Source organism: Talpa europaea, assembly GCF_964194135.1.
Source record: "Talpa europaea genome assembly, chromosome: 14".
Lineage (NCBI taxonomy): Eukaryota > Metazoa > Chordata > Mammalia > Eulipotyphla > Talpidae > Talpa > Talpa europaea.
In genome coordinates this window covers 41206179-41233202 of record NC_140082.1, presented here as the reverse complement: position 1 = coordinate 41233202, position 27024 = coordinate 41206179, and the positions used below count along the sequence as shown (strand labels likewise).

The window sequence follows — 27024 nt, the reverse complement described above, 5'->3', positions numbered from 1 at the left end:
AACATACTTTTGAATAAATGTCATAAGGAGGTACCTGCTATGAAAAAAAGGTAACTGCTGTGGGAAAACCTGATAGTCATCAGGCAACTATATAAGCATTTAATGGAAGTGTGTGCAGACCAAGCAAGATTTGGCCATTCCACTGGGAGTCCTTTAGCCAAAGTCAGCATCAGAGTTGTTTTGAACCTCCCAGGAGTGAGCCTGTCATACCAAGTTTTCCACTGAGGTTTATTGTATAAAGCCCACTAAGTCCCAATCAGCTATGGGCTTAGACCATTGGCAATTTGGCCTCCACACAAAAACAGTAATGAAATCCAGAGTGAAGTCATGGTTCTAGAGGTCATTTCCATCCCTGTCATATATGGCCATATATGGTTGCAGCAGTGATTGGGAGATTGTTCAGGTACTGGTGTTGGTGCTTGAATTTGATATTTAATAAAGCATGGACATGGGGAGATTAAGTGAAAACACAAAGCAGGAAAGAATGGAATTGTCTGTGGAAAACCAAGCGTTTCATTTATGGTTGGAACACAAGATATGAACCACCATTAAAAGTAATAAGCATGGATTATGAAATCAGGCAGCTAGGGCTAAAAATCACAGCTGCTGCCCTAACTTGGGTAAGTCATTTAACATCTCTTTCAGTTTCCTTATCTTGGAAATGGGAATAGTTAAGAGATTATTGTGTCATTCCAACAGTAGCAAATTCTCCGATTGTATCAAGCTAACTAGGGGTGGAATAATTAAAGTCAATTCCGACACAACCCAGAGTTAGCACAAAACCCAAAGTTAAAGCTTCAGTTAAAGCATGGGACTGCTTTTACCTAAGACATCAACTGCAAATGAGGTACCTGGGCCACCTGCACCTTTGCCCAGATGATTAAAAATTCAGGATTTTCCATACTCTTCACTCAGGTTCAATAAATCACCAGAATGACTAAAAAAACATGAGATAGTGTTTTACCTATGATAACCATTTAATTACAGAGGTTACAACTTAGGAACAGTCAATGGGAAAGAGGCATAGGTAGGGTATGGGGATGTGGCTAGGGCACAAGGCTTCGGTGCCTTTTTGGGGAACACTATTCTCCTAATACATTGATATACCTACCAATTTAGAAGCTCCCAAAGTATCATTGTTCAGGAGTGGTAATTGAGACTTTATTACATAGGCATGATTGATTACATTATTGACCATATATTGGTGATTGAACTCAAGTTTTAGAAACATTCCTGTTTTTCAGTTGGTAAGTTTTTGAAGTTTTGTGTATATTTTGGATAGTATAGTAATCCTTTTTCAGATATATGATTTGCAAATATTTCCCCCTCACTTTGTGGGTTGCCTTTTAACACTATTGATAGTGCCTTTTGATGCACAAATTTGAAAAATTTTCATGAAATCTAAATTGTCTATTTTTTTCCTATTCAGTTATCTGTGCTTTTGGTGTTATACAGAATAAATCATTGCTATGATTTTATGCTATGAAAGTTTTGTCTTGTTCTCTTCTGAGATTTTTTTTTACCATTTTAGGTCATATAGTTAGATCCTTGAATCTTTTGACTTAATTACTGTACATGGAGTTAAGTCAAGATCCAATTTCAATTTTTCACATGTGGTTACCCAGTTTCACTAGCATCATCTGTTGAAAGACTGTCTTTCCCTCCTCCCCAACTAACGAATGCCCTTTGACTCCTTCAAACGTAATTTGGCCATGTGATGGTTAATTTCTAGGCTCTCAATTCTATTCCACTGGTCTATGTATTTGTCTTTATGCCAGCATCTCATTGTAACTACAGTAGCTTTGTAGACAGTTTTGAAATTAGGAACTGTGAGTCATCCAACTTTGTTCTTTTTCAAGATTATTTTGGATAGTCATGGTCCCTTGAGATTCCATGTGAATATTAGAATGGGTTTTTCTATTTCTGCCAAAAGTGTCACTGGGATTTTGATAGGGATTGCATTCAATCTGTAGATCATTTTAAGTAGTATTTTTCATCTTAATAATATTGAGTTTCCCAATTAAGTGTTCTAATTGATAAGGGATATATTTCCATTTATTTAAATCTTTTAAAATTTATTTTAGCAATGTTTTGTAGTTTTCATTATACAAGACTTTTATCAGCTTGGTAAATTTATAATTATTTTATTCTTTTTGGTGCTATTGTGAATGAATTTGGCTTTATAATTTCCCTTTTAGATTATTCATTGTTTCTGTATAGAAATGCAACTAATTTTTAAAAATATTTTATTTATATAATTCTCACATCATTTTTCATTTTGGCACAATGTATGCATTTTCATTTTGGTTATATTCCCCATACAATTGCACCCCCCCTTATTTTGACCCTAAGCCTTCCTCTCCCCGCCTCTTCCCTCCCCCCCACAGTGTGTCTATGGTCCATAGCTACTTGTTGATTTTGATTTTTACTTTGCATTAATTAGTCTTTTTCCTGGTCCCTTATTTAGGTTTTCTAAATTCCTGCTATGAGTGAGACCATACAGTATTTTCCTCTTTCTTTCTGGCTTATTTTGCTGAGCATGATCCCTTCCAGCTCCATCCATGTTGAAACGCAACTGATTTTTGAGTGATTTTGTATGCTGCAATTTTCTGGAATTAATTTATTAGCTCTAACATGGTAACTACAGTTAATATTTGAAAGGTGCCAAGGGAGTAGATGCTAAGTTTCCATCACAAGAATAAAAATTTGTTTCCATGTATGATGACAGATTTTAGCCAGACTTATTGTGGTGACCATTTCTCAACATATGCAAATATTAAATTATGTTGTACACCTGAAACTAATGTAATGCTATATACTAATTATATCTCAATTAAAAAGTAACTTGTAATTTGAGAATAGTCCCCTTCCCACCTTCTAGAATTCTAGGGCAAAAAGAAAAAGAAACCTAGTTATTTTGTTTATTGTTTTCTTCCTGCACAAAACAAAGGCAACAATGCTCAAATATATACTCAGAACACAAAGCCAGTTCTTATTACCTGTTGTTTTGATCTTCTTTTAATTAATAAAGGAAATGGAGATTGCCATCAAAAGGATAATTTTTTACAAAAGTATATGCCTGTGTATTACCACTCAATCATGTTACACCTAGCATATTTGCTTTGGAGATCCATTCATGTTGTACTTGTCATTATTGTTGAGTGTTATTCCTCCATTGCATGACAATATTGCAATGTGCTTATTAATTCACTGGCTCATAGATACTTGGGTTATGTCTAGTTTGACTATTATGATTAAAACTGCTATGAACATCTAAATCCAAGTGTGTAATTGGACACGTCTTTACTTATTTTGGGAAAATACTAAGGAATTTCTGGGTTGTATATCACATATGTATTTTGAAATTCCTACCAGCAATGTATGAAAGCCCCAATTGCTCTGAATTCAGCACAATATCTGGTATTACTGTAAGTCTTTTAATTCTAGCCATTCTGTTTAGTGTGTGTAGTGGCACATCAGTTTTAATTTTTCTTTCCCTAATTTCTTTATAATGCTAATCATGTTTTCAACATCATTATTTCCCATCCATATACCTCCTTCCTTAAGGTATTTGTTCAAATCTTTGCTCAGTTAAAAGGTGCATGTTTATTTTTTTATTATTGAGTTTTATGGGTTCTTTATATACTATATAATCGACATTCCATAAAGTTACCCATATAAAATGTATGATACCACATTTTTAATATATCCAGGGTTGTGTAAATCCCACCACAATCTAACCTGAAACATTTTCATTATCTCAAAAGCTTATATTCATTAGCAGTCACTATCCATTTTCTTTCTCTAGACTTAGACAACCACTAATTTATTTCCTAATTCTTTTTTATTTTTGTATAATTTCTTTATATATATATTTTACATCATTGCTCATTTTTGTACAAGGTGTGCTTTCTCCTCTCAAGTGTAGTCCCCATAGAATTCCTACCATCAATTCACCTGTGCACCATCACCATAGTTCCTCGTGTTTTTCCCTCCCCTGTAGCTTTATAGTAACTCTAGAAATCAGGTGAGTGTTAAGTCCTTTGATTTTATTTATTTATTTTAAAGATTTATTTATTTGTGCATACAAGAGCTGGGATACAGGCCAGAGATGTGGTGGGTAAGAGGATTCACGAGAGACAGAGTGGGGAACAGAACAGGCAGACTGACTGAAATGCACTGCTGAGGGGAGCAGCGGGTAAGACAGGAGAGGTCTGCTGCGCCATGTGGGTTTCTCCCTGGCCAGGGATAGAACTCGTGCTGCAGAGGCTGCAGATTGCTTCATAGTGCGTTGCTTAACCTCTTGCGCCACCAGGGAGGCCCCGTCCGTCAATTTTATTATTTACAAAACTGCTTTGCTTATTTGAAGTCCTTCACAATTCCATGTAAATGGAGAATCATCTATTTAATTTCTTCAATTATATTAACTGGGATTGAGATTGTATTGATTTAATAAGCAAATTTTGGGGGAATTAACACCTGAATAATATTGAGTCTTTTCATCCATAATCATGGAATTTTTTTTTTGGCAACATCGATTTTTCATTTTTTATAGTTTTCAATGCAGTTTTATAGTTTTCAGTGCAATATGGGTTTGGCCCACATTTTATGAAATTATCCCTAAATATTTCATTCTTCATGGTGAAACTATTTTTAAATTGTAATCTTTTTATCACTATGTAAAATAGGGTAGATTTTTAAGACCTTGTATCCTTTAACTCTAATCATCTTTTCTATTTGCTTTTCCTAAATTCCTTGTTTTCTACATACTCAACCAAGCTGTCTGCAAATAAAGAATTTTACTTTGTTTTCACCCAAATCTGCATGCCTTTAATTTCTTTCTCATCGTGTTTCATTTGTTGGGATCCCCAGTGTTGTTTAACAAAGTGTGGCAGCAAATGTTTTTGCCTTGTTCCTAATTTTTGGAGGAAAGTATTTCATTTTCACAATTGAGTATATTAACTATAGAATTTTCTTTGTAGATGCCCTTTATCTGGTTGAGGAAATTTCCTTCGTTCCAGGCTGCTGAGAATTTTTATGACTTGGTTTTGAGTTTTGTTGGATGCTTCTCTATCCTTACTGAGATGATTGTGTGACTTTTAGCTCTGTAAATATGATGCATTACATTAATTGATTTTTGAATGCTAAACCAACCTGGACTAAATTCCACTTGGTCATGATGTACTTTCCTTTTGATATCCTATTCACAGTTTTTTATATTTGTTAAGGTCTTGTATACATATCTATAAGAGACATTAGCGTATAATTTTTGTTTCTCGTACTGTCAATATCTGGTTTTAGTAAAAGATTAATGCTGATTTTGCAGTCTAAGGTTGGAAATGCTGTCTCTTTTCCACTTTCTGAATATTTGTGTAGAGCTGGTAGAGTATTTTCCCCAAATGTCTGGTATAACTTACCAGTGAAGTTTTCTGAGTCTGGAGCTTTCTTTGTCATAAACTAGACATTTTGTTTCTTTACTATTGGATATTCAGGTTACCTGTTTTTCTTTAGTGCTTTGATAGTCTAGAGTTTTGGTACTTTGCATTTTTCAATAAACATCATTTTCATCAAAGTTTTTAAATTCCCTGGCATAAAGGTCCTAATATTTATCAATTTAATCTGTAGGATTGGTAACAATGTGTCTTCTTTCATCCTTGATATTGGTGATTTACATCCCTTCTCTTTTTTTCCTTTGATCTGGCTAGAGATTTATCAATTTCATTTTTTTTTCAAAGAATCAGATTCTGATTTCATTTATTGTTTTTTCTTTTTTTTTTTTTTTTAAAGATTTGTTTATGCATGTAAGAATTGGGATATAGGCCAGAGGTGTGGGGGTGAGAGGATTCACCAGAGACAGAGTGGGGAGCAGAACAGGTGGATTGACTGAAATACACTGCTGAGGGGAGCGGCGGGTGAGGCAGGAGAGGTCTGCTTTGCCATGTGGGTAGCTCCCTGGCTGGCCAGGGATTGAACTTCAGCTGCAGAGGCTGCAGATAGCTTCACAAGATGTGCTTAACCCCTTGCACCACCAGGGAAGCCCTGTTTTTCTGCTTTATATGCCATTGATTTTTCTTTTTGCTACCAGTGCCTCCTTTATGCTTGGCTTAGTGTTATATAATTTCAAGTTTCTTAAGGTGGAGTCTTCTGCTCTTTTCTAAATAAGCATTTAATGTTATACATATTCTTATAATTATTGCTTTTGTTGCTCACTAAAACTTTGATATGATGTCCTCTGATTTAATTCATTTTATTTTATAATTGTATTTTTTTATCTATGGTCTAATTTCCAACAATTTGTTAAATTAATTTTTAATTTAACACTTATAGTCAAGTAAACCACATTGTAATTCTTTTTGAGTTTTGAGATTTAATGGCCCATAGTATGGTCTCTCTTTATTAATATTCCACATGTTGTTAAGAATGTGTAATCTGCTGTTATTGAATGGAATGTATTGATATTTGGTCCACTAGAGTGAAGTATTATTTTTAGCTTCAGAGACAAAATTCATTGATTGTGCTAATATATCCTTATTGATCTTAAAGAGTAGAAATCTGTTCTAAGTTTATATTTTTAATGTTAAGTTTGCACACATTTGAAAAATCTCACGTCCCTTTTTTTTAACCATGTTATACCAATACCCTACTGACATTTGACACTCATTCTTTAAGGCTGAGTTTGAGTTTTTAATTTTTTTTACCTTTACTTTTTACTGTTTTTTTTTTTTATTTTTAAACAATATTTGCTTCCCCCTCAGACTGAGTCCCCATAGGATTACCTTCCCCAAGGCACCCGTGCACCATCACCACAGTCCTCTGTGCCCTTCCCTCCCTCCCTGATTCCTCTCTCTCCTCCTCCCCTGCAGTATGTCTTTGATTTATAATTGTCTGTTTTTGCTTTGTGTTTTGTACTGAGTTTGAGTTTAAATGTAGATAGTGATATTAGGCCAGTGAAGAACATGGATACTGGTACAATGTATGCTTGTGTTCAATTCTTATTTTGCTACTTTCTATATATGTGGTCATGTCTTTCTATTTTGTGGGGGATTTGTGAAAATTTTGATTTACAGTGCATGGTACAAGTAAATAACATATGGCACTGCTGCTAGGTGATCTGAGGGAATACTTGGTAGGGTTTACATGTGTACCTTATCAAAAATTCTGATAATATCTAGATTCCTCCATTAGCCATTTATCCATATGTATTAAGCACTGCCTTACTTGAGCTTCCTATTATAGTGATTAGAATATGAAATCTTCCTAAGAAGGGTTATTCTTATTTCTTAAATATTGTGAAGTTGTTTCTTGGATAGCTGTTCTCAGTAACAGAAGAGATAAATAAAGCAACATGATACTAATGAGCATGTAGGAATATGAGGTCCTAGAAAGGGAAGTGCATCCTAAAAACAGTGTATTAGGACTGGGCCTATCTTATTGGAGGCAGTTGTATCGAAAGGCCTTGAATGACTGCGTCATAACTCATGAGGATAAGCAATAGGAAAGTACCTAGACATTCTCAAATCCAAATAGTAAGGTGATAAAAAGAAGGTACAACTTTCTATTTGTCACTTACATCCATTTAATAGAGCCTAAATTAAAAAAAAATCAATTGCTGGAGTCATTCAACACACATAGCTTGGGATTAGAAGGATAAAGAGTAGTATGAGTTCTGTTGTTATGCAAATTATATTTTCATTCAACAAAATCAGTTGCATTTATTAGTTTCAGGCTCTCCACTAGGATAGTGGAGGATCTGGAATAAGTATGACAGACATGGTTTTTTGTGGGGAAAGAATATAATTGCATTAGAGCTATGGAAAGAAGCTACAAGGAGCTATGAAACAGAAGGAGGGCATCTAAATCCAAGCTTCCTTGAGGTACAGGGCTGAGTTTTGGGTGAAGGATTAGGAGTGATGGGATCAAGAGGGAAGGTTAAAAGTTTCAGGAAGAGGAAGCAACCTCTTAGAAATCTTTAATTACCAATTCTGACCTTCTCAGAAACATTTAGCCACAGGAAAATCCATAATTTAGTGGTGAATATTTAAAACATTTAGTTTTCCAACTAAAACTCAGCCTGAGATAAGACAAGTGTAGGATGACAGTGTAATACATCATTTCATGAGAGTTTTCCAAAGAAAATCTTGATGAATATTAAAAGAATGACAGAAGTTCAGGCTTGTTGATGCATTTTATTGTGAGATGGGGGAGTCTGGTAAAAAACTAGAAAATGACCATGGTGTAACAAGGAACTTAAAAATGAAGAGTCAGATTTGTAACTTACATACATGAATACAGGAACAAATTGGCACAAAATGTTAAACATTGTTCCCAACACTTATATAAGGTTATCCTAATTTGGCTTACTAATAAGGAAATGAATTTTATGGTTAAGCTAATCTCAATAAAACTGCAGAGCATCATGCTATTAGTCACACAGTGAATTTGAAAATTTGAGTTTTATATTAAAAACTGGGTAAAGGTAAAATGACTTGATTGTAGTTGTAAAACTAATACATTCCCATTTAAATTCTGTTCTACAGTCCAAGGCAAGTATAAATGTTAACATAACACTGTTAAATCAAATCTCAATTCAAGAGAACCAATTGCATCTCTACTTTAAATCTTATCAACTTTCCAAATTTTCATACTAAAATATATTATTGTATTAATACAAACTACAGTATTATACACTACACTGTGTAATAAATAAAGAAATATAAAAATAAGACACATAAATATAAAAGTTTTCTAAAACTAAAAGTACATATGTCAGTAAGAAGGGTATTAATACTGCCAGGTTTGAAGACATACAGTACAAAATGTTGCACAGATCTATAAACTAAAAGAAATAAAATAATACTGATAGGTAAAAATCAGCTAATGTTGTTAATAAACTGGGTCCATAATAACTAACATTTGGAAACAGTTATGAGCCAAATAACAATGGCATGTCCATGTCTGAAATGCAAATACATGGTTAAAGCAGATTAGAAAATTTCCCTTTCATTTCTGTAGAGAAATTTTAAAAGTCAATAAAAGCAAAATGAATACTGAGGAATTAAAGGATTAAATGTCTCAGTGTTTTGGTTTCTCTGACAGAGTCAGTGGTTTTAAATTTTATTTTGGAATTTTGACACAACAAACTAATCAACAAATGCTAGTTATTGTAGGCCACACATTGAACGAAGGCAAGTTAGATCCTTGAAAATACTGATAAATGGCACTTACAGCACAAAGGTCTTGCTTAAGGCCAAAGGAGATACAAAGCTTCATATCATGTCCTTCATATTTGTCACCACATACTCAAACACAATTACAGACACCGATTCTGACGACTCTGCTGTCCTTACCAGTATTAACACTGTTAGTCCCTGCAATCAGAACTCAATGACAATCTTTTGAACTCTATTTTTAACCACATGAGTAAAAAACTTCAGTTCTTGTATCAGCTGCTTTCTTAAGGCTAGCAATACACTTAAAATGATAATAAGCTCTACTATGACATCTAAATATTAGAAATTACTACCTTCTAGACTGAATTTATAAAAGGTAGTTAGCACGGTTTGGAACTGCATTATACTTCTCTGTGAAGGGAATTTTGTAGTGCAGAAGTTCTCTCATTTTAAAAAACATAATAAAATACTGAAGCGGATTTAGCATATGTTTACCAATAAAAAATTATAAAATTTCTCCCAATTGTACAGTTTAGGAATAAACTGACATGAATGATAATACTGATAAAATGAAACAATGCCAGATGCTTATCTAGTTAATCAGTTTCCTTTAACCTATTAAATCTTTGCTTTCTGAGTCTTTATTAAAGTTTTCTAATCTGCTTCATGATATAAACTTGTTCCTAACCTTGAAAAATGCATGAAAAATTACTAGGTTGGAGGTTCAGGCACACCTGGATATTTTTTTTGTGTGTGTGTTTTTTGTTTTTTTGTGTTTTTTTTTTTGTATTTTGTATTTTAAATTTTTACTTTACACAGTAGTGAACAGAAATCACAGTATACAGGTTACTGTGTTTCCATGAAAAGCATGTATAATATAGATCATACTTCATTACCAATTAGAATTTATTTTCCTTCTAGAAAAACTATTAGTCTTCATTTGTTTTTTCTTCAAACACTTGCTCACTATTCTCGCTTACTTTTTGTTCCAAGCTGCTCTCTTGATCCACAGCGCCATCATCCTTCACTAGACCTTCAGTTTTTGCTCCTTTTCTCTCCTTCTCTGCCTCTTCTCCCTCTTCTCCCTCCATCCCTTCCTCTTCCTCCTCCTCCTCCTCCTCCTCTTCTTCTTCATCCCCTTGTGGTTTTTCACATTCTTTTTCTTCCTGCAGTTCTTCCATCTCCTTGTCCTCCTCTTCCTCCTCTTCTTTTTCACTGTCTTCATCTTCTTCCCTTGTCAAACTCTCTCTTTCGTCTGAATCGACCTGTGAGGGAGATGCCCTAGCATCAACATGGTCACTCATGAGGACTTCTGGTCCTGCCTCTTCCTGCTCTGTACTGTCACGTTCCTCGGCTTCTCTCTTACAATAGGAATAGCGATGATTCATGTGTTGAGAATAAGATCCAGAGTGTGAGAAACGCTTTCCACATTTGTCACATTGATAGGGTTTTTCTCCAGAATGTAATCTCATATGTTCAATCAAATGATGCTTGTGTTTAAATGCCTTTTTACAAATTCCACACTCGTGAGGCCTTTTACCTGAAAAATAAGACCATGGCTATGAGATGAAATGATGTTATTAAAAAAATAAAATCTTCATAAGGTTTTGGGACACCTCAGGTTGTGAAAAGAGTTACAGATTCATTATTCAAAAGCTATCAGGCTCAGAGATAGGAACCTAAAATCCTAAATAATATACAGTAGATCCTTACTTTATGATATATCATACTATTATAGGCAGTTTAGTGAAAGTATCATGTTAACCCCATAATATTGAGATGTAGAATTCATTTTAAGATGGCATATTTTGAAAATTTCAGCATGTAACTAAACTTATATAAGACTGTGGTTTATACAATGACAAAAATATTGATTTTTTTTACTGACATTAAAAAGATGAAATTTAAAAGTAAGTTAAATTGGAAAAGGTTATTTTAAAATTACTTTGGATTTGCTAAAGGAGTGGGGAGGAAAAACCAAATTCTTGCAGCAATTCACTAACTTTGACACCACCTTTGTACTTTTTGATAATTTCTTATTTAAATTGAATTGAAATTTCTTTTTCAATCTGCTTTTTAGGGCCCATGGTTACAGTCTGGCTTTTACCCAATTCAACAACCACTACTTGTATGAAAGAATACATAAAGAAAGACTAAAGAAACATTTCTACATTTTATGAAAGAAAAACTGTGGATCCATGTGACAAAAGATTATCAAACCAATAAATATGCTGTGACTGGCTCATATATTTACCATTAGTCAAATGCTAAATCCAGATGGTCTAGTTGTCAGCAATTATAATACAAATATCAAATCTTAATGTGATTCACAGTTTAATAGAAAGGACTCATCATAAAGTGATTTGATCATTGGATTGACCTTAACGTAGGGAGTTCTGCTGAACAGTGTTGTCACCGCAATAAAAAAAAATACAATTTAACTTTTAGGAAAACATCAGAAGTGACTTGGGGAATTTGGCATCAGAGTAAGTTCCCTGCTTTGACCTGGGAAGAATAAATTAATAAGAAATCCAGATAGGTACTGGACTCAGAGAATCCCATGATATGTGTGTGTGTGGGGGGGGGGTGTGGGGGTGTGTGAGCTGGGGGTGTGGGGGACTGAAGTATCTCACAATCACCGGGACCGATACTGACTGAGTACAAGAAGAGACATGGAGGAAATTCATTTCTGAGCAAAACAAGGAGGTGAGTGGGGAAAGAGGCAGCTGCCACAGTGGGAACAATGGTTAATACCCATCCCAGAAAGAGCAAAACTGACTGCTAACGATCTAACTATGGGATATATATGTAAGAGCACTGGAATAGGTAGGGGAGATATGAACCCCGCCTCCAGTGAGGAAGACAAAGCTCAGAAAGGCATGACCCCCACCCCTTTTCCCTAGAGAAATAGGTAGAGTAGAGCTGTGTTGGAATGTGTTGGGGTTGCACAAAAAGCCCAGCCCACTGACCTTAGGGACATGAATCTGAAACCCAGATAGGAAGACTAGCAGCTGTTACAGGCAAAAGCCAATCAATGAACACACTTCCACTAACAAATGACATCTCCAGGGTCCCCCCATGCCTCACTGAAGACCCGGGTACAGATTAGATCTCCCTGACATACAGTGCCATCTACTGGAAAAGTGGAAGTTCCATACCCTTAATATTTAGAAAGTAAATAATGGGGGGGGGGGATGGAAAAACACTACAGAGAACAAATGTCTAGAACCCAATTGTAAAGACATGGAAGATCTTTCTTCCTATCAAATACAGAGTTCAAAATTGCCATGAAAATGGAAGAAAATTCAGAAAACCTGATAAAAGATATACAAGAAAACTCAGAAAAACAAATGAATACGTTAAGAAGTAAAATTTATGAACAGATCTAAATTTAAGCTTTCAATAGAAAGTAATCAAGATGCAGGATGTAAAAAGATCAATAGAGGGGCTAAAAAGTTCTGGAAAAAGTTAAATAAGTAGAACAGACCAAATGGAAAAGCAAATAAGTGACCTTCAAGATGATAATGTACAAAAAATCTAGGGGGAAAAGAATACAAAGAAAAAAATATTGAAGAAACACTTGAGAATTATCCTACTCCATGAGCAAATGTGTTATAGAGGAAAACTTCCCAAACCTGAACAAAGAACTAACATACAAGTCCATGAAGCTAAAAGAACAAGAGGGTACTGAAACAGTATGAGACTTACACCAAAATACAAAGTAGTGAAACTTCCAAGAATTTGAAACAAAGAAAGAATACTGAAGTTGAAAAAGGGGAAGAAGCAGATAACTTACAAAGGAAACCTTATCAGACTTACATTTGACTTATCTGAAGAAGTACAACAGGCACAGAGAGAATGGAATGGTATGAGAAAAATACTTGAAGTTAAAAATAGCCCAAAATATTCTTTCCTGCTATGTTCTCCTTTAGCTATGAGGGAGAAATAAAGGCTTTCTCAAACAGAAACTGAAGGAGTTTGCCAACATTAAACTCCTGCCTACCACTGAAATATTGAAAGGAGTTCTCATTTCTAAATCGAAGAAAGAATATCTACAAAAAACTGAACAAGGAAATAACTAGAACCACAAACTTAGTGACAGAATGACAGTAGCTAGACTTTCATATATCACTACTCACTCTAAATATAAGCAGACTGAACACACCAATTAAAAGACAGAGTGTCTGGTTGGACTAGAAAATAGAATCCGGACATCTCAGATCCCAAGGCTGCCTGCCAGGCATCTCTTTTAACAAACCCTTTCCTTTTAAATGCAACTTATTTGGCCTGCTTGTGATTCTGCAAATGTTGCCTTCACCTTCCTATTTTTCTCTAACAAATCTGCCCTTTTGGATATATAAAATACAACCTTTTGCTGTCTCCAGGAAATGTACTTCAATTCCAAAAATAAACACAGGTTCATAGTACAGTATGAAAAACAATCATATGAGTAAATGGGACCCAAGGGAAGCAGGAAAAGGCATACTTATATCAGATAAATTAGGTTTCTAGCTAAGAAAGATAACAAGAGACAGGGATGATCATTGAGGGAATAATACATCAGTAAGATATAATATTTATTAATACAATGCACCAAATAAAGGAACATCAAAATACATAAGACAATTACTAATCAACCTGAAAACAGACATTGGCGAAAAACACTTGAGTGGCTGGGAATTTCAACACCTACTTTCACCAAAGGACAGGTCAACTAGAGAGAAAATAAATAAGGACAAAATAGTCTTAAAAAAAGATTTAGATCACCTGGACTTAAGATACATATATAGGGCACTGCACATCCCAAAAGCTGAATATATAATCTTCTCAAGTACACACGGGGTATTCTCTAGGATTGACTAAATACTAGATTAAGTTATCAAGAAATTCATCAAGACTGAAATCATACCAAATATCTTTTTTGACCAAAATGCTATCAACTAGAAATCAAACACAAAATGAAGGCAGGAAAACCCTCTAACATGTGGAGACTAAACAATAGCAACAAGTCACCACTGGTTTAATGAGGAAATCAAAGAGAAATAAAAAAAATGATGATGTGGACACACAACCTTTTAAAATTTCTGGACACAGCCAATGCAGTACTAAGAGGGAAGTATATAGTAATATGTTTCACATCAGGAAACAAGAACAAGCTCAGATAAATAACATTATCTATCACCTTAAAAAACATGAAAAAGATGAACAAACTAAATCAAAAGGTGGTAGAATGAAGGATGTAATAAAAATTAGAGCAGAAAAAAAAGATAAACTTCAAAAAGGCAGTCCAAAAGATTAATGAAATCAAAAGCTGGTTCTTTGAAAAATAAACAATAAACAAAGTTAGTAAAGAAAAGAAAAAAAAACATGAAATAAACAGGATCAGAAACAAAAGAAAGTATAACAGACATCTCAGAAAGTCACAGGCTCATAAAAGACTAGTAGGAACATTTATACACTAGTAAGCTGAATAACCTAGAAGAGATAGACAAAGCTTAGACATATACAACCATCCAAGGCTGAATCGGGAAGAAACAGAAAACCTAGACCAATTATAAGCAAGGAAATTGAAACACTAATCAAAAGTCTCCCCAAAACAAAATCCAGAACCAAGTTTCGAAAGTGAGTTCTACCAAACCTTCAAAGATGAGCTAATACTGTTGTCAAACTTGTTCAAATGACTGAAAAAGAGGGATTACCTCCAAACACATTTTATTAGGCTAACATTATCCTAATACCAAAACCAGACAAAGATACCACAAACAAAGAAAATTTAGACCAATTTCTCTAATGAACATAGATGCAAAATTCCTTAGCAAAATTTTAGCAAGTCAAATTCAACAATGCATTAGAATGATCATACTCTGTGACCAAATGGGATTCTAACAGGGAAGCAAGGATGGTCTCACATCCAAAAGCAATCAATGTAATTCACTACATCAATAAAAGATAAAAATTATATGATCATATAAAGAAATGAAGAGAAAGCACATAAGATTCAACATTGATTTATGATGTTAGAACTGGTGTTAGAACATACCCCAACATAATAAACACCCATATGTGGCAAACCCACAGCTAACATCGTTCTCAACAGTGAAAAACTGAAGCTTTTCCACTAAGATCTGCTACAAAAATGTCAGCTCTGACCACTGCCATTCAGCGTAGTACTAGAAGTTCCAGCTGTAATAACTAGGCAAGAAATGGATATAAAAAGAATCCAAATTGGGAAATTAGAAATAAAGCTATCATTATTTGCTGGTGACATGGTAAAACACATAGAGAATCCTAAAGATTCCCTGAAAAACGAACTGGAACAATAAACCAGTTCAATAATGTGGTAGGTTATAAAATCAATATACAAGTATCAGTTGCATTCCTATATGCAACAATGAGCCAGAAGAAGAAGAAATCAAGGAAACAATCCCATTTACAACTACATAAGAAAAGATTAACTAAGCATCAGCTTAACAAAGGAGGTGAAGGACCACAACAAAGAAAATTACAAGACATTGTTAAAAGAAATTAGAAGACACAAAGAAATGGAAGATATTTCTTGCTCATTGATTGGAAGAATTAACATTGTTAAAATGGTCATCTAACCCAGCGAAACATACACATTCAATAAAATCCCTATCAAAATTTCAGTGGCATTCTTCAAAGAAATAGAATAAACAATTCATATGAAACCACAAAAGATCATGACTATCCAAAGCAATCCTGACAAAAAAATAATGGCATCACACTGCCAGACTTCAAACTACTACAAAGCTATAATAGTCAAAACAGAATAGTACCAGAACAAAAACAGATACACAAACCAATGGAATAGAACTGAGAGCCCAGCAGTGAATCCACACATATATGGAAAACTAATCTATGACAAAGGAGAATATACATTGGAGAAAGAGAAGTCTCAATAAATGGTGTTGGAAAAACTGAACAGTCACATGTGAAAGAAAGAAACTAGACCATTATTTTACATTACACACAAAAATTAACTCAAAATGGATTAAAGACTTCAATGTAAGACCTGAAGCCATAAAATGCATAGAAGAAAACATACATAAAATACTTCACGACATTGGCTTGACAGATATCTTTGTGGATTAGTTTCCAATAGCAAGGAAAACAAAAGAATATAAACTACATCAAACTAAAAAGCTGCACAGTGAAAGAAAATGTCAATAAAAGAAAAAAGGACACTCTACTAACAAGGGGCTGATACCTAAGATCTACAAAGAACTCATACAACTCAACAAAAGAAAACAAGTAACCCATTCAAAAAATGAGCAGAAGAGCTAAACAGGGACTTCTATAAGGAAAATATACAAATGGCCAAAAGGCACATGAGAAAATTCTTATCATCATTTATAGTCAAGGAAATGTGTATCAAAACCACAATGAGAAAGCACCTCACATTCATGGAATGACCCATGTCAAAAAGAACACAAACAATAAATGCTGGTGAGGATATGGAGAAAAAGGAACCCCTCTTACAACTGCTGGTGGGATTGTAGACTGGTCCAGCCTCTATGGAAAACAGTATGGAGATTTCTCAAAATATTAAAAATGGATCTACCAGTGACCTAGCAATTCCACTCCTAAGTATCTGCTTGAAGAATACAAAAACATTAATTTGAAATGGAATATGCACTCTTTTGTTCATTGCAGCACTATTTACAATAGCTAAGTTATGGAAACAACCTAAGTGCACAAATAACCGTTGAGTGATAAGAAATATTTGATCTATATTTAGTCAATGGAATACAATTCAGCTATCAAAATAATATAAGCTCTTGACATTTGTAACAACATGGATGCAACCAGAGGGGATTATACTAAGCAAAACAAGTTAGAAGGAGAAAGACAAATATAGGATGGTGCTGCTAAAGGGTAAGATAAAGTCAAACTAAGGACTAATCCTAGAAATCTGACTATAGAATTGAAGCTAAAAGATCAGGAAGAGCAGGAATAAGGTGGGAAGGGAACACAATGGATTATGGGATAGGCTATGGGTGCTTTGGTGGTAGGGGGAAGTCCTATACCTCTAATACACAATGATACAAACCAATTTTACCTCAAAAACCAAACACACATGCACATGCACACACATGTGTGCACACATAGTTTTGTAAACCAATGTTAACTCAAAAAGAAAGAAAAAAGGTCTTCTTCTCAAATGACAACTAATTTAACCTTTTTATTAAGTACTGTATAAATCAAGCAACATTCACTTATATAGAAAAACTGTTAGGTTCATTGACATACCTGTGTGTTCATACTTATGTCTCAATAATGAGCTACTTTTTTGGAATATCTTATCACACAGATCACAAGCATACATTCCATTTTCTGTCTTCCGCATTTTCTTTTTGGGTGGTGTAGAATCAGAATCATTCTGATCCTCTACATTTGACACTCCTTCTGAGCTAGTATCTTGTCTTTCATCCTAAAGGAAAAAAGGGTAATTTAGTGTAAAATTAAAAAATAAACAAAAGGCATAAATAAAAGCATGGGTTAAGGAACTACGATGATTTATATTTTAATAATTTAACCAAAGCAAGCATACTATTCATCACTGCAGAAAGTTTCCAAGAGTGGTGCTAGATTATAGGTGGGGGTTGATGTAGAAAAATTGAGGTAAATACAGTCACAACTGGGCTTCCCTTGTGGCCAGGTGTTTGAGTGCAGCGCTGTGAAGCTGTCTGCAACCTCTGCAGTGCCAGTTCAATCCCAGCTAGCCGCGGAGCAACCCACATGGCACAGCAGACCTCTCCTGTCTTGCCCGCTGCTCTGCTCAGCAGTGTGTTTCGGTCATTCTGCCTATTCTGTTCCCCCTCTGTCTCTGGTGAATCTTCTCACCCTCCCACATATCTGGCCTGTACCCTGGTTCTTATAAAAATAAATCTTTTTTTTTTAAGATACATTTATTTATTTATTTATTAAAAGATTTATTTATTTATTTATACAAGCACTGGGTACAGTTGGAAGTGCAGAAGGGTGAGAGAATTCACCAGAGCCAGAGCAGGGAGCAGAACAGACAGACTGACAAAATACACTGCTGAGGGGAACAGAGGGCACGGCAGGAGAGATCTGTGCACTATGTGGGACCCTGGCCGTGGCTGGGGATCGAACCAGCGCTGCAGAGGCTGCGGGCAGCCTCGCAGCCCAGCACCCAACTGCTGCGCCACCGGGTAGGCGGTGATTTATTTATCTAAAATAAGTCTTAAAAAAAATACTGTCACAACTGTAAAAAAAAAAAAACAAACCCAAACATATGGTCAATTGTTACTGAAATAAAGGACATCAAACAGAAAGAATGTAAACTATATAGTAACAAGATTTACTTGGTTTCATATGCATCGCTGTTTTATGAGAAATTTGCAGAAAGTGTTTACAAAACATCTACAAATTTACCTGAGTTTTCATGCTGCATTTCACTAAACGAAAACTAAGATTCTACTTTTTAAAAGGTGGTCTTTAAAACTGCATCATCCAAAACTTCAGATTTCTAAGAACTAATCTCCAAGGCCTCCTTAAAAAGAGGTTTGGCTCTATCACTTTTCTAAGGAATAGAAATAAATTATTTAGAATTTCAGTGGAATAAAAAATTCTGCAGGTAGTTGGGAGATAACTCTGGGCAGGAGGTTCTGTGTAGGCAGAATAATCCTGCAGGGAGTCTCTAGCAGAATTGGATCCCCTAAGATACTTATGTCTTAAGTCTTCCATTTTATTTTTGAGTGGATCCTCAAAATCCACTCATCATCTCAAAGTTTACAAGTTTTTCACATTTCTTCTGACTTTTTAAAGCACAAGAGATGGAGCATTTGCAGGGGTCATTTGTGAGCTGCCAATGGATGCTAAAGTAACAACTACTTTCATTGTTATTTATTTCATCTAGTCATGATTAAATGAAATGTTAGGTGTTTCCTCCATTATTCAAAAGCATGTATGGTGCCTTATACACTATAATTTTGGATGAATTCATTGGTCATGTGAAAAAAAATTAAGACATCACAATGACAGGAAACCAGTTGGCAGCACTATTTAAAGTAAAAAAGAGCAACAAACACATATATGAATAGATCATAATTATTTAGCTACACCTACTTATAGCAATATTTGAGTAAAAAATAAAATTTATTTCTAAATCAGTGTTCATTTGATATAATCAGAAATTGATGAGAAAAATAGGGTTATTAAGTTTAGTGATACAGAAAAAGTCTGAACAATGAAACACAACAGTCACACAAAATGACTCTATCTAAAACTATCATATAGATTGTGAGGAAAAGTTAAAGAGGAAAATGCATATAAAGATTCACAATTCTACTTCTTCAGATATATTAATTACGATTCAACTGATCATAAAATGATCAGTACATTGACTATATGAGTTCTTTGTATACTTAATCCTTGTTTGATTAAAATGTTTTGTACACAGAGGTGTTAACACATAAAAAGTTATAGCCAAGTTTGCCTGTGAGTGGGAACATATTTTCTTTTATTAATGATTAAAATCAAGGCAGAAACTATTACTAATTTTTGGAATATAACTTTAAAAACAAATCTGTTTAGTGAGAATTCCAATTTTTCCTTTCTCTTTCTAGCTTCAAATTGTCAAGTTTTAAGCTGAAACTTAGTAATCACTTTTCACAGAACTACATTTTAATTTTCAGTTGATAATTATACCTTGGATTAGTAAAATGTAAAAGAATAAACTGAAGATATACTGCCGCAAAAGTTAAAGCAGACACTTATCTGCTTCTTTTCATAAATGACAATTTGTAACAAACTGCCTGACTCTATAGAGCTGATATTTCTAAAAAACATTCACTGAGCCCCTTCCCCCTTTTTATCCCTACCGCCTGCCTCTTGTAGCCTCTTTTATGCAGTTGTATTTCCAACGGTCCATGGTAAAGGACCATGGGTACTTTGGTGTTGCATGTGAAATGGTGAAGAATGAACCTATTCCCCTGAATCATACAGTATTGTAAATCAATGCTACCTCAAAAATATTTTTTTTTCATTGAAGTAAGTTAAAACGCATTTTACCTAACAAGTCCAAGATAAGAGTCTTTTTTACCTGATTTCCATTTGGCTGGATCACTTTCAAGGATGGTTCCTGGACTGCAGGGCTGACTGTAGTTGAGTATGTGTAAGCCACCTGGGGAATCAGAATAGTCTGCTTATTGGCAGCGAGTGCTCGCAAGCATGGAACACTGTTCTGGTCAGTAATGGCCACAATTGTAGGTAACTGGGCAGTGACTGTAGGTATAGCAATATTAATGGGGTTGGCACTTGGTGGGATTACATTTACAACTGGTTCTGAGTCTGTAACACAACTGTCCTTTTGTGGCTCCTTTTTTGCGCAAGACAAATTCAAGGGTTCTTCCTGGACAGAATAAACACTGTTCTGGTAAACACTAGTGATAGTTGACCTTTCCAATAATTCTCCCTGTTGCTTTGGTAGAGAAAGATCAAGAGGTTCTACTTGTGGCTCTTCTTGTGCACCTTCTGTCGTGTACAAGTAACCCTGTGTATTTCTGGATGAGGAAAGGTTTAGAGGTGATGGGGATGATGTACTACTTCTGGAACCATTGATAGTTGATCCCACTGGTAAAACTGGAGAGTTAGTCATCTTCAGAGGACTTTGAAGATTTATTGTGCTGTCCTGGGATTCATTTGCATTTGTAGACTGAGGTGGATCATCATTCTTTGCAGAGATATTTACTTTGCCTGGTTCAGGAGAGGATGGTTCAGAACAATGCACTGAAATCTGTCCAGCTTGCATCTTTTCAAACCACTTTTTTACTACATCCAGTGGTAGGTTTACTGAGTCAGCAATTTTTAAGAGCTCTTCAGCACTTGGTTGCGCATTCAAAGCATAATATGCTTTCAGAAGAGACAAGAGGTTCTTTAAAGGTGGCTGACTGGGAGATAAATTGCCATCTCCAGGACTTGATGAAACAGAAGACTCTGGTTTGTCAGATTCTGTGCCAGGGAGTGGAGGGGGCTGTGCAGGCTGCTTTAGGTCATAGTGCTTTAATTCTGGAAGTGCATTAATATCTCCTGGACAATCGTCACACAGAAGGCAAGTGCTATCATTCACTCCTCCTTCAAAGCTTTTGTCCTTCTCAGATTTAACTGTAAGATCTTCTGGTAATTTTTCACTTTTGCAACTGTTTATTGGAACTGGATTTTCTTTTTTTAAATTTTGAGGAACAACTTGAAGTTGGCTAGGCTGCTCAAGACTGTAGTTAATTATAATTTTGGTTGTCCCATCTTGATCAACCAAAGGAAGACTGATGGCTGAAATAACAGAATGGCCACCTTGTTGTATGGATGAAGCATTGATTGTTTCTTGTTCTTTGGATGCAAGATTGGCTTGATTATTCTCCAAAACTTGCCTTATTACATTACCATCCACTGCCACTTTAAGTACATTCTGAATATCACTTAAATTGATACTTATGGGAGATACCAATCCAACTGTTGGTAGAACAACAGCTTGAACCACACCCTGAGGAGAACTGGTTGCCTGTAATGGGCCACCACCACTAAAAACCCCATTTTGTAAAGGGGTTGAACAGTTGATTCCTGAAGCAACCACTATGGGTTTGAATTCATAATCCACAGGTTCAGTTTTAATTTGGTTTACAGAAAGTTGTTCTTGTAGGGGCTTATTCTCTATCTTCTGCCGTATCTGTGGTCGTGTAGGACTGCCTGGTGATGCCGAGAGAGATGGTGAGGAACACTGAGATGTCTTGAGTCCTGTTCTTGGTCGCCCATTCACAGGCATCAAGCTGATACACTTCTTACTGCTTATGTGTGAGCTATAGGAACCAGAATGGGAAAAACGTTTCTTGCAGTTTGGGCATTCATATGGCTTCTCTCCTAAACAAAAAAATTATATTCATAAATTTTTATGAATCTACATTTTCCCTAAAACAACCATTATCAACTTTAAAAGAGGTTACCATAAATGCTTGGGATACAATTTTATTTAGAATCATCATTTTAAGCTCAGATCGAAATAAATGTTAAAATGACTAATAAAAACTTAGTTTGAATTACATGTGCTAACCAATAAGGAAGTCTTTACATCTCTGTATAAATATTTCTGTTAACCTTTAAGACTTCAAATCACTTTGAACACTACAATAATTATAAACATCAACTAATTACATCCTACTCTTTCAAGTTATTCTTTCTTATCCTGTTTCACAAACCTATATAATTTTGTTTCACTACATTTAACAATCTGTAAAAGAAATTAATATGAGGAAAGAAAATAGAGTAAAATAACCCTTAAGACTTAACAAGGATAATTTTTGTATGAATCTTGATTGTATGAATCATAAGATTATCCTTTCCAAATCTATAAAGCTTCCTTGAAAAGATATTTCTCAATGGAAGAAAACTTTACATTAAGGATATTGTGCTGTAAGCTTTGGCTTGTTAAACTGGGATGTTTGTAATCCTGGAGACACCAGGCAATGTTCCAGTGGGTATGCAAAGCAGTCTGGAGTTTCAATTTTAGTGACAGAAGTTATGGCAAATTAAACCATTATTTTTACATTAAGACACAGATTATATTCTGCCACTTAAATGCAACAGTTGTGTGAACTGTTAGGAAAAATATACAAAGTCAAAAAAGATTTTTGTTCACAGAGGTCTCAAGTTGCTTCTCTAGGCCTTCCAAGGCATTTATACTTCTTGGCTGTTAAGAATGCTCATGTAAGAAATTTTGAGAAGCACTGAGCTAAATGTAATATTTTCATACAAACCAAATTTTTCACTTTATTTTTAATTTATAGTTCACTGATTTATTATGTATAGGTTATAGACTATCAGTTTCAATACAAAAGGGACTTATGGGTATTATGTGTGGTTTATTACTTGTATCTACTATGGTGGAAAGATGATCATTATATCTTTATTTAGATGAATGGATGGCTACTTGTAGAATTTTGAAATGTGGTGTTACTGATTTATCCACTACCAAAAAAAAGCTTTCCCCTTTCCCTTTCCTTTTAAGAATTTAAACAAAGTTAAAAGCATGAGAAAGTTAATATAAGTTAAGCTAGTAATGGAATTTTAGTATTATAAAGTTTTTAAAAAGTGAGTTAATTTTCTCAGAAATTTGATTATTTGATGAATCAGTTTAGAATTGGAAGGGATCTAGTGTAGTCTCCTTTTTAATGAAGAGTTTATTTTATATCATCCTTGACACTGTCCCATCTGTTTACACTCCTTTATTAAAAAATGGTGACTACATGCTGGGCAACTATATGGAATAAGGTCTGGTTCTGCTGAGGACCACGGATTTGAGTATAAATCCTGGCTCTGTCACACACTATTTTCTTAACCTTTCCAAGTTTCAGTGTGTTGGTGTGTAAATAAATTTAGATACATCCTCACTGGGTTGTGGTAGCAGAACTCTTCATGTGGTTTCAATAAATTTTAGTGTTTCTTTAAAAAGGCAATTCTACTGAGAGACAGGTTGAGTACTACCTGTCTTATAAAGTCTGCTTCCCTGCCCTAGTTTGCCCTTCTGATGTCACACTGATCAGGTCTAACTATTTCTATAAGCCAGACTTACAAATTGATGAAGAGCTGTCATGTGTATCCTTAAATTTCCCTTTATAGGGTAAATATATCTAAGTCCTTCAAACATTCCTCAGGACATGGTTTTTAGAACCCTTACCCGTTTGTTAACTCACCTCTGGAAATTCTCCAGTTTAATCAATATCTTTCCAATTGGATGCCTGAAATATGATTTGATACTTAAAATGCATCAGATGAAAATTTCCAGTGAGGGTAAAACAAGGGATCTCTTTTAGTATATCTCTATTTTAACATTTTTAAATATTTGATAACAATTTTAGATGGGCTACATGTTTGTTCTTTTGCTAGAAATACTAGGAAAATAAGCGTCTATATTATACATTATTTGTATCTTTACGAACAGAGAAATTGAGATACACAATGGGTAAGGCAATGGTTTTGAAGTTCCAGCTAGTGCCATATACTAGCTGAGTGACTCTGGGCAAGTTAATTAAACTCTCTGAACCTCCATTTTCTCATCAATAAAAAAAGGAGGAAATGAAAGTCCCTATCTCACAGGTTTATTGTGAGGGCTGTATGAGTTAATGAATACAAATAACTACAATATGGCTATACATTGTTAAATGTCCAATAAATGTTATGATCATTATTATTGTTGGGAATTTATCATTGCCAAAAACGTCTGCAGAACAATTATTCTAAAGTCAATGTCACTGTATTTGTTAGAAAACCCCTAGTTTCTAATTTCACTGCTTTTTGGTTTATAGCTAAAGTATCTCACCTAATTTATCTAAGTATTTGCAACTACTAAACTCTGGAAGTCATATCAGGAAGCTGCACTGCTCAAAGTTAGATGTACTAAGAATACTAAGATGTTTTAAAATGGCTGAGGTGGGTGCTTAGTTGCATCTGTTATAAAAATTTTCCAGGCTAAAATTACTAACGCCATGGAACAAATTCTAATTTATTTTCTGTGGAGGATATACAGGTACTCTGTTGTCCCACCTGAGTGGAGGCGTGGTGTCCTCCTCATGATAGCTCAGCTTTCATAGAGTTCAAGTGATAGGTTATACACATGACATTCTGCATAGGGATCATTTTATGGGTATCAGAAGAAGCAACAATCCAGGTAATTTTAGGGAGGATAACTGAATAGTCTCCATTCCTTTTGAAAACTGAGAGAATTCCTGAAGGATATGGCGTTCATCCATTATTAGATATACTGAACAGTGCTTTCAAAGCCATCTATGGTAGACCATTTTTTTTTTGTCTGTTTCAAAATTCCAACCTACTATGGACCAATATTGTATAAAGTAAAATGAAATTGTCACAATATTATACCTTGGAATAATAGTTTCTAAATGCTTTCTCTCAGTTTTTGTATTCATCCCCTCAAGAACTAGTAACAAATAGCTTGCAGATTGGTAATAACAGTCCTGGGATGACACAGCAGCCCTCCTTGAAAATTTTCCCTTGAAACATAGTGAATCATTAGATTGTATCAAAGTTGCCATCCTGGAGCAATGCATTTTTCTGAATCATATACTGGTTAAGGATATTTTTAAAGATGATACAAATTATATTTTGTGTTTTCCTATTTATGATGCCCAAGGATCCAAGAGATAATTTCCTCTATGGAGTTAATATAATAAAGAGTTGTGCTTTTTCTAGTAACCAATTCTTTTTCTTTACAGACACTCTTGCAGTCCATCTCCAGCACATGCATAGGATTTTCATAGCATTCATTTTTCTCCATGTTTATCTCATGCCTTTCTTACTTTCTTATTTTCCTTATATATTTCTAAATCAAATTTCTTGCTGTATTAGTGGCATATAAGCCTCACAGTAATAATTTTAAGACAGATATAAATACATAATAAATCGACAGTGGGTGTTTTGTGTTCCAAGATGTAGCCTAAATTTGCATTAGCTTTTGAAGAACCAGCATACAGTTTGATTGTATAAAGCTCTTGACCATCCATACGCCTACAATTTTTCTGTAGGTTTATGGAAAGCAGCTCCCTACTTACTTTGATTGAGACTGATTTTTGAATATCAATGCAAGATTTTGTCATTAAATAACAATTTGTTTCTAGACCTGTATTTTAATGTTTGTTATGATCTATGCTTCCCAATTTTGTATCATCTATAGATATGAAATCTAACTATACAACTGTAAGAAGACTATATGACATTCTTTTTGTACATGAATCTTATTCTAAGCTTTCTTTCCTTTTCTTCCCTCTGCCCCAATTTCAAAATTAAAACAAAATCTCTCTTGAATTATTTAAATCTCTTTTATCAACAACTTTAAATTATCTCTGGTAAAAAGGCAGGTTATAAATATATTATTGATAAGATTATTTTATAGCATTTGAGCTAATAAATAGGATTCTGTGGCAGGTTGTAAAAGACAGCCTCTACTTTCCAGACACATTAATGTGTGAAAATGTTTTTATAAGAATCTTTGAGCATTTTTGAGTGATAACATTATTTAGCCCTCAATGAGCAATACAGTGAAACTTCTAGAATGCAGTTCCAAAATAAAATACAGATATCATCAACCACCCTTCACAAAGCTACCCAACTATTTTTCAGTATGATGTCTGTAAAACATAAATGTCAACACAGTAATTTTCACAAAATAAGCAATATGCAGATACCCATAATTTCCCTTTCTTCTGTAAACAAAACAAGTATAAAATAACATCAAAATTAACTGGGAGACAAACAAATTTCATAGTACAATGTGAGATGCTACTAAGTTTTCCTTACAGTTTTTGTGCAATAGAGCCTCTAAAGAAATACAAATATAGCTCTTTATGTTTAGAAATTTCTAACCTACTATTAGGTCATACTTAAAACATGTTATATTCTGACTAGAAGACTAGAATAGGACATAGATTATATTAACTTGATATACTTTAAAGATAGACTACAATAAAACACCATTTCTTACAAGAAAATTTCTTTAGTTTTTATCTGAAAAGAAAACCAAATGTTTCTAATCATATGTGTATATCATATTACAATAGACTTTACTTATTATCACATATGGTAAGATATTCAAGGTCTAAAAAGAAAACGAATATTTACCACTGTGGATTCTTAAGTGCTCTTTTAGATGGTGTTTGTACTTGAAAGCTTTTCCACATTCAGTGCACTTGAATTTACGATTGCCCCCAGATTGCGTCACATGTCTCTGGAAGAAAGCATTGGTATTTTATTTACAAAGCAAAAAAGTTTCCCACAAAAAGAACATCCAACCTGATAAAAGCAA

At 34.5% G+C, this 27024-nt stretch overlaps 1 protein-coding gene across 4 annotated transcripts in view; it reads right to left on the bottom strand.

The window, feature by feature from the left end:
• Positions 1 to 9719: 9719 nt before the first annotated feature.
• Positions 9720 to 27024, bottom strand: part of ZEB1 (zinc finger E-box binding homeobox 1) — a gene marked incomplete at its 5' end in the record, with an annotated part of 139386 nt that continues 122081 nt past the window's right edge. For all 4 annotated transcript variants that reach the window (XM_084253980.1, XM_084253981.1, XM_084253983.1 and 1 more), the window contains 4 exons: positions 9720 to 10710; positions 17442 to 17622; positions 20260 to 22070; positions 26841 to 26946. In XM_084253980.1, coding sequence (XP_084110106.1) covers positions 10100 to 10710; positions 17442 to 17622; positions 20260 to 22070; positions 26841 to 26946 — 2709 coding nt within the window. In that variant the 3' untranslated portion in view covers positions 9720 to 10099. The remainder of the gene's footprint in view (positions 10711 to 17441; positions 17623 to 20259; positions 22071 to 26840; positions 26947 to 27024) is intronic.